Source organism: Ipomoea triloba, chromosome 13 (genome assembly GCF_003576645.1).
Source record: "Ipomoea triloba cultivar NCNSP0323 chromosome 13, ASM357664v1".
In the NCBI taxonomy this organism is placed as follows: domain Eukaryota; kingdom Viridiplantae; phylum Streptophyta; class Magnoliopsida; order Solanales; family Convolvulaceae; genus Ipomoea; species Ipomoea triloba.
The window spans coordinates 31,335,334-31,343,729 of record NC_044928.1 but is presented as its reverse complement, the minus strand read 5'-3'; the positions used below and the strand labels follow the sequence as shown (position 1 = coordinate 31,343,729).

Below are 8,396 nucleotides of genomic sequence, written 5' to 3'. Positions count from 1 at the left end.
TTCTACGGCTACCCAGAGCGCAGTAGACGAAGGGAGTCGTGGGATTTGTTACGGTCACTACGTGACCATTCCGAACTTCCATGGGTTATTATCGGGGACTTTAATGATCTGTTATTCCAGTACGAGAAGCGGGGGAGGTGCCCCCACCCGGAGGCTTTACTACGGGGTTTCGGAGAAACTTTGGATGCTTGTGGATTGCACACTGTACACATGGAAGGTTACCCCTTCACTTGGGAGCGTGGACGTGGCACAGAAGCCTGGATTGAGGAGCGGCTCGACAGAGTGCTTGCAACTGATTCTTGGAGGACCTCTGTGCCAAAAGCCAAAGTGGTAAATACTCTTTCCCGCTCTTCTGACCATTCTATTCTTTTCCTTGATGTTAGGGGAATACAGAATCAGTCTTATAGAAGACGAAAGACCTTCAGATTTGAGATGGCTTGGTTACTGGATGAGGGTTACCGAGGTGTGGTGGAAGATGCCTGGCTTGAAAGGAGGGGTAAAGGTTGTGAGTTGTTTGCAGTTCTGTGGAGAACGACTGAAGTCTTGGGGCGGTGACAAATTTCATAAATTTGGTAAGCGTATAAAGCAGCTTCGTGATAAACTTCAGTCTTTGAAAGGACAATCTGACCATCAATCTTTGACTGAATTTAATCGTGTGGATGAGGAGCTTAGCAGACTTGAAACTCAGGAAGATGTTTTTTGGAGGCAGCGAGCTAAACAACATTGGTTGCGAGGTGCGGATGCAAATACTAAATACTATCATCGTTTTGCATCGGCTCGGAAAAGGAAAAACACCATTACTAGATTGAAAGATGGTTCGGGGGAGTGGCGTGAAGGTGAGGATTGTCATCCGCTTATCTTGGCCTACTATGAAAATATTTTCAAATCTTCGGGTATGCAAGATATGTCTTTGTTCCCATCCATACCCCCGAGAGTGTCTCCGAATCAGAATGATGATCTCCTCCTTCCTTTTACACCGGATGAAGTGAAAGCGGCCCTCTTTGCAATGTTTCCGGATAAGGCACCAGGTCCAGATGGTATGAATCCGGGCTTCTATCAACATTTCTGGGATGTGGTTGGCGATGATGTTTCAGATTTTATTCTACAATGCTTACATTCAGGTTCGTTTCCCAGTCATTTAAATGATGCGAATATTGTGCTTATTCCTAAAAAGCGAATATTCAGGTTCGTTTCCCAGCAGTTTCTCATTTGTTTTTCGCTGACGATAGCCTTTTATTTTTTAAGGCAAATGTGCATGAGGCTACGGTTGTGCAGCATTGCTTGCATACGTATGAGTTACTTTCGGGTCAGGCTGTCAATTTTCATAAATCCAGTATCTGCTTTAGTAGATATACAGTGAATTCTGACCGAATTGATGTTGCAAATACACTTGGTGTGGATCAAGCGGCTGATTTTGGTAAATATCTGGGTCTTCCATCTTTTGTAGGGCGCAATAAGAGGAGGGTGTTTGCTTATATTGAAGATAAGATTAGACAGAGGATTGGTTCGTGGAATAAGAAATTGCTCTCTCGTGCTGGCAAGGAAATACTTTTGAAAAGTGTGGCACAATCAATGCCTACCTTTTCAATGAGTGTCTTCTTACTTCCCGATTCGTTATGTGTGGCACTGGAACGGTTGATGAATAGATTCTGGTGGGGTACAGGAGGGGGTAATGAGAAGGGAATTCACTGGATGGCGTGGAAGCGTATGTGCACCCCGAAGAGTTTAGGTGGGTTGGGTTTTAAGGATTTACGTGCTTTCAATCTTGCGCTATTGGGCAAACAAGGTTGGCGGCTGTTAACGTCTCCTACTTCTTTGGTGGCTCGGGTGTATAAGGCCCGATATTTCCCTAATACCTATTTTGTTAATTCCACCATAGGGAATAATCCAAGTGCATGTTGGAGGGGTATTTTTGCGGCTAAGGATTTGATTTGTGGAGGTATTCGGATACGGATCGGGATGGAGCAAGTACTAATATTTGGGGATCACCGTGGTTACCTGATGCAGACCCAATGATACAGACCCCCCAACCTTCTTATTTATCTGCTGCTACGGTTTCAGGCTTATTAGATCTGGCTACTAACTCATGGGACGATTCTATTTTGACAGATATTTTCGAACCAAGAGATGTCAATCTAATTAAGCGGGTGCCTATTAGCCCAGGCTATATAGACTCCTGGTATTGGATAGATGATATTCGTGGAATATATTCAGTGAAGAGTGGCTATCGACGAATTAGGGGTTCTGTTACCCCGTTGATTTCTGGTTTTGATAGATGGAATAATCTTTTGAAGTTGAAGATACCACCAAAGTGGAAGACTTTCATTTGGAGAGCTCTTACTAATACTCTTCCTACTACTTCCAATTTAATTCAGCGTCGTTTGGATATTGATCCCTTGTGCCCCCTTTGTGCATCTCATGTGGAAGATGTGTCACATGTGTTTCTTTGTTGTGATTTTGCAGTGGTTACATGGCATAGTGCTCAGTTTGTCGTCCCCAGTGGAGCTGGACTATCTTTCCCTTTGTGGTTCCAACAAGTTCTTACCACGATGGATGATGATGCGGTCACAAGGTGTACAGCTATCCTCTATGCTATATGGTCTGCGCGTAATTCAGCACTGTGGGAGTCCAAGGTACCTAGACCGTCTACGATGGTGGCATTGGCGGATAAAGCTCTTCAAAATTGGCGGAACTCTCATATTACATCCAGCTCTCATGGCCTCATATATGCTCCAAGTCCAGATGCTCACTCTTACAACCGGTGTTATATTGATGCTGCGTATGATCCTGATTCAGGCAGAGCTTCGGTAGGCGCAATTTTGTTGGGCCTAAATGGTGATTTTGTTGCAGCTATCATTTTGTGACTCGGCTTTAATGGCAGAAACTCTTGCATGTAAGGAGGCTCTGTCTTGGTTGAAAAACAGGAACGAAGTGGCAGTTGCTATGTTCACGGATTGCTCTCTTCTTTGTGGAAATCTACGGTCTAATACTGAGTTGTTTTCGTATATTGGTATTCCCACGCGGGAATGCCTCAATTTTATGTCTTCTTTTACTTATTGTTCAGTATTTTATGTTTCTAGATCGAATAATGTTTTAGCTCATACCTTAGCACGTAGCTGTCTTTCCTCTCTTCAGGATACTATTATGTTTTGGGATGTTGTTCCCCCTATCTCAATTGCGGAGCTTTTAATATAAAGTTTTTCTTTAAAAAAAAAATGTCTTTGAAACAAAAATGAAAAATGAAAAATGAAAATTTAGACTTTTAAAAAAAATAAAATTATTGAAGTGAGTTTTTATTAGACTTTTTAAATGCATTTATATATATAAAAAAAATATTTTAAAAAATAATTACGAAAATAGTCACGTTTTGAGAAATTTATGGACAAAATAGAAGTTAAAATTTCTATTAACTATAAATAAGGTAAACCAAAAAACCTCTCCTAAATAGCTTTGGAAAATTTACGCCATAACTATTATCGCCGCAGTGCCGCACGCACAATCGCACATCCCCGCTGTTAGTTCCTCCATCGCACCGGAGAGACGCCGAGCTAATAGACACGTTCCTTCTTCGGGTATCGCCTTTTCTTTTTTTGTATTTTGTTTGGGCAATGAATAATTTACAGTTTACACGTTGTTTGTTTGGGCTGATTTTCTGTCGCATTTTCCTTAATTCCTTGAACTCGTCGGTGTTGCTTTGTTTGCGAATCCAAAAAAATTGAGCAGGCGCGGCCACAGTGGTGCCAGCAGAAGGAAGAATTCGACGATGTAATAGCAACCTCGCGGGTCGCAATCGGAAATTTTAGTAAGGATTTAAGGCTAGAATGCACCATCGCCATTGATGAATCCACGCTTCACTCGGGAATATTTACAAAGCGGAGAAACCTTCCCATTTCAGTCAAAAACCCTTGTTTTGGTTCAGGAAAGCTTAGATGGATTCTTTAGATGACTTATTTTCCGATGGTGCAGCTAAAACTTGTTAGTATTCAAAGATTTTTTTTTTATTTTTATTTTTTCACATTCAGTTTTACAATTCGGGTTAAGTAGTAATGTGTTTTGATGTGTTTGATTGCAGCAAGGGCAGTTGGTAAATTTCAACCTAAGGCGAAGGCCCGTCCGGTTAAAAAAGCTGCCACTTCTTCTGCTCCTTCATCACAATCTAACCAGTTGGGTGGTGCTGATAAACGTGAAGGGACTGAGGCTCTCAAGGCTGGACAGTTATCCACAAAAGGTTACTTTTTTCTTAATGTGTGCTTTTGTTTTTGGACATAAAGTTTCATACTTTGTATTTATTTTCAATAACGTTCTCATCTTTTTTTTTTAATCTACTTACTATATTAGAATGCTGTCTGTTAATAACTACTTTCTCAAAGCACAAAGAGTCAATAATCGCCTCCGCCTCCACTTAGGCTCGAACCCACAACCTCCGACACCTCCACTTAGGCTCGAACCCACAACCTCCGACACGAGGGAGGAACTTGGTGCCACTGGACCACAAGGTCCTTGGCTAAAGTTCTCATCTTTTCATCATTGAAAAAACATGCTAAATTTTCAGTCCAAATATATTACTCAGCCTGAAATGAACACAATGTGCTGCTTTTTAAATCCCCTGTTTTGTCATTTTTTTTAATTGATTGATATGTCTTTACAGATGGTTCAAGTGAACATATTGTTCCTGCAGAAAATGCACGTGCAGCAGTTGGTTCACATATGGAGGGTGACACTTACATGCCTGAAAACAATAGAGACTTGCAATGTTCCTTAGAGAAACCAGTAGGAGAGGTGAACTTTTTTCTCCCTTGATCATGTTACTGGCCTGGTGCATTGACTCACTATGTTTTTATTTTTATTTTTAAACTTTCAGAGTGCTGATATATATCTTGGGTTGGAATCACTTGATGATCTTCTTCCGCATGATACGAATGCTATGGGTAAGGAATCATTTACCTTAATTACTTATGGGATCTTTTCTTTCAATTACCTTTAAAGTTAGAGGTAGCTCTTATTGGTGGAAAATTAAATTCTATTTCTTAGTTCTGAAAAGTTATTGGATGAATCATATGACTATAAATATTAGCTTTTTGTGTCATAAATTGTTCCATGAAATAACTCCATCTAATTTTCGAGGAAGGAAGAAACCTTTCGTCCGAATTAAAATTACTATAGCCTGTATTTCCACATGACTTTTGCAGACTAATGGATACATTCTTATTATTTTCTCTCCTAAACAATTACTTGGGTGGCTTACCAGAAGATCATAAGACATACTTCTCCCATTCTCTAAACAGGGAGAGTAGAAAATATAGAATAAAGTGTCAGACAAAGGTTCCAATGCTGATTTTTCTTCTTAATTTTTTTGTTTTTGTTTTTTATTTTTTATTTTTAAATTAATTTCTGTTTACCAAATGGTTTTGTTCATATTTCCGTTCAAATGGAAAAAGAAGAATGTTTTCTCCATTTTCTGCTGAAGTCAGTGAAGGTTGTTTGTTAAAAGTTAACAGGAGCTATTTTTGGGACATCTTATATCACACAAGCTAAATTTTAGGGTTATATGTATCTGCAAACTTTAAGGAATAAAGTGACACAAGTGTGAAACTTTAGATACTAAAACTCTAAGTGTCTCTCACTCTTATTGTATCATATTTTAGCAGCAATGTTGGAAGTAGGTTGTCTTCTGCTGACATAGTTTTGCTCTTCAAATAATTCTGCAGAGACTGCCATTCCATCATCTGAGGAACTGGCTATTAATGTTCCGAAGGGAGATGGAGAAGAGCCACTTGCTATTCCAACTACTTCACCTGTTGGTGATCCAGCTCCTGTATCAAATATCCCCGATGCTCAGAATTCTGAAGTATCTGCAGCTCAAGGTCCATTGAATTGTGGAGAACCTGTTGTTGCTACTCATGAGGGGGTCTCGCAGATTGATAGTATAGATCTGGAAATAGAGGTGATTATCCATATCCCTGGGAAGTAAGAATTTCTAGCCGTTTCCTTAATTTTTTCACTCTTTAACAATTTGAACCGGATATTTTTGGTTGCAGGGAATTGAGACATATCCTAGCTTGGAAACTCCAGATGGGCCTGAGCTAGCTACTATATCTGGTAGAATGACTTCTTAGGCTTTTCATTTTATCAGTTAAGTTAAAATTTGCTGCAGGTTTCTAATCAAATGTTTTTTGTTTAGGGCGGCATACTGGAAAATTCCAACCCAAGCCCAAAGCACATGTGTTCAAAGAGAGCTGTGATACTGGCATTCCTAATTCCTGTGCACAAGATTCACAGTCTACTGATTTTGTGGATAAAGAAAGACTTCCTGCACTTTCCGATGATGTTCTTGATTTGTCATCTTTAGGATTTGATCATGCTCTTCCCACAGAATCTACACCTGAAGTTCCAGTTAATGAAGAAATGCCAAATGTTGATGCGAATGTTCCAGCTGAACAGCCTGGCAGCTCTGGTATAAATGAGGATGAAAATATTGATACAGAGGTTCAGGTGGAAAATGAATCTCAAAAGAAAAGAGGACGGAAAAAGTCGAAGAAAAAGGCTGGTGATGAAGAAAAGCCGGCTAGAAAGCGTAAAAAAGCTAATGATAAAACTGAGCAGGCAACTAAAGAGAAACCTAAAAAGTTTCCTCACACAACTCGGCAGAAGAAAAGGATGGGTAAGGTTATAGTTGAATTTTGTGAGTGTGGAGGGTAAGTTAAATTTGATGAATACTTTGTTTAGAAAAATTCTTTAGTTTTGCAGTGGACAAGGTTTTATTGGATACTCCAGAGGAAGAGATTGACTTCCAAAGAGTGCCAATCAAGGATCTAATTTTGCTTGCAGAGCACAAGGAGCGGTTAGCGGTACAATATTGTCCTTTTTGCTTCTTGCCATTTTTGTTTTTTTCTCAATCAACTTATGGTTATTTGAGAAACCCTCCCCTCTGGTTGAAAAAATCAAGATTTTTGTCAATTCATTTTTGGACATCGAGATGGATAAATATTCTAGTTTCCCACCTAAAAATTGTTGTTTCTTCCGTGCAGAAAAAGGAGGCAGCATTACAGACCCCACAACCACAAGTAAACCCGAGGTATTAAAGCTTTTTTATGTGGTGTTAAGTGTTTTTGTTATGTGTCATTCCTCTTCTGAACCAAGATCCAGTTCTGTTCCGCTTTTAGATTCTTTGCTTTTAAATTGGTTTATGACAACATGATTCTGATAGTAAAATTTGGTCTCAGCAATTTTGATAACTCTTCTGAATTGAACAATGAAGAGGAGAGGTTTACTTTTGATGAAGATGAAAATGAAAATGGAGAAACGTTTGAGGAACAAACAACTAATCAGGTGGAAGATAGTACCGTCTACTTTAATTATCAAACTTATATGGAAAAAACACCCCGAGTCCGATGGTCAAAAGAGGACACAGAACTGTTCTATGAGGTACATCACTCTACTTTGCATCTGTTCAAATAGTTGGAGATAATAGAGCCATTTATGTTATATGATTGTTATAATGTATCTGAAAGAGAACTTTCCAATTATTTGACGTTTCTTTCATCTGTAGGCCATACGGCAATTTGGCTCAGACTTTTCCATGATACAACAACTCTTTCCTGGCCGGACACGCACTCAGGTAAGACTGAAGTATAAGAAAGAAGAGCAGCGATATCCATCAAGAGTTCATGATGCTCTAACTAATCGTTCCAAAGGTAAATGTTAATCAGATTGTTATTAGAATTAACTTTTACAAGTTTTACATGACAATGAACATTATCTTGTAGATCATTCCCGCTTTGAGCAAGTGATTGCACACTTGAGGAAAATTGCAGCAGAGGAAAATCAAAGTGATGACGACATAGATGAGCCAATTGACTTGACAGGCGAAGAGGTTGAGGTGACTTCAAAGAGAACTTATCTTTTGGTCTTTTTACATGTTTTTATATTTTTCATATCACCTTTCAGGGGCAGAAGGAAGAACCAAATTCGGAGCATAACGAGGAAGCAGAGGTCCAGGATGTGGAGCAAGATGTTACACAAGTTAACAGTTCTGTGGTTGAGGAGGACGAGGAAGACGAGGACATATGGAGCCAATACAAGAGTGAGTTTTGATCCAAATTGCAATTAAAATCGGCTGCTATAGTATAGTTTTGCCCACTTCAAATGCTTGCAAGCTGAAGTGCTGAACATTCTTTCTTTCTTTCTTTCCTTTTTTTTGGAACTATGGTAACTTTAGTTTTGTTTCATTATCCTCTCCTGTAGTCCAAGAACAACCATTTCTTTTATCCTTCTCATAAGTTGTATATACAAGATTTTTTTTTTTTTGTTAAACCTAGCATGTCTCTTGATATTACTGTTGTGATAAAGTTCAATCTTATTAATCGAATATGACAATAACATAGAAGAAATCGAGT

The 8,396-nt window shown here is 39.2% G+C and overlaps 2 protein-coding genes across 3 annotated transcripts; both read left to right on the top strand.

Moving 5' to 3' along the window:
* The first annotated feature begins 2,012 nt into the window (after nt 1–2,012).
* Nucleotides 2,013–2,864, top strand: LOC116001487. Its single transcript, XM_031241360.1, has one exon. It carries the CDS (start codon nt 2,013–2,015, stop codon nt 2,862–2,864), a length of 852 nt encoding a protein of 283 aa, XP_031097220.1.
* A 571-nt stretch (nt 2,865–3,435) lies between these two features.
* On the top strand, nt 3,436–8,313 carry LOC116002206 (transcription factor TFIIIB component B''). 2 transcript variants are annotated; one of them, XM_031242279.1, is made up of 14 exons: nt 3,436–3,572; nt 3,724–3,975; nt 4,073–4,228; nt 4,649–4,779; nt 4,862–4,928; nt 5,709–5,944; nt 6,039–6,099; nt 6,182–6,661; nt 6,748–6,848; nt 7,029–7,075; nt 7,224–7,425; nt 7,550–7,694; nt 7,767–7,873; nt 7,948–8,313. In XM_031242279.1, the coding sequence occupies exons 2-14, from the start codon at nt 3,930–3,932 to the stop codon at nt 8,092–8,094; spliced, it is 1,926 nt and encodes a 641-aa protein (XP_031098139.1). In that variant the 5' UTR covers nt 3,436–3,572; nt 3,724–3,929; the 3' UTR covers nt 8,095–8,313. The 2 variants fall into 2 exon arrangements, with proteins under 2 accessions (XP_031098139.1, XP_031098138.1); XM_031242278.1 differs by having other exon boundaries at nt 7,767–7,879.
* The last annotated feature ends 83 nt before the right edge of the window (nt 8,314–8,396 follow it).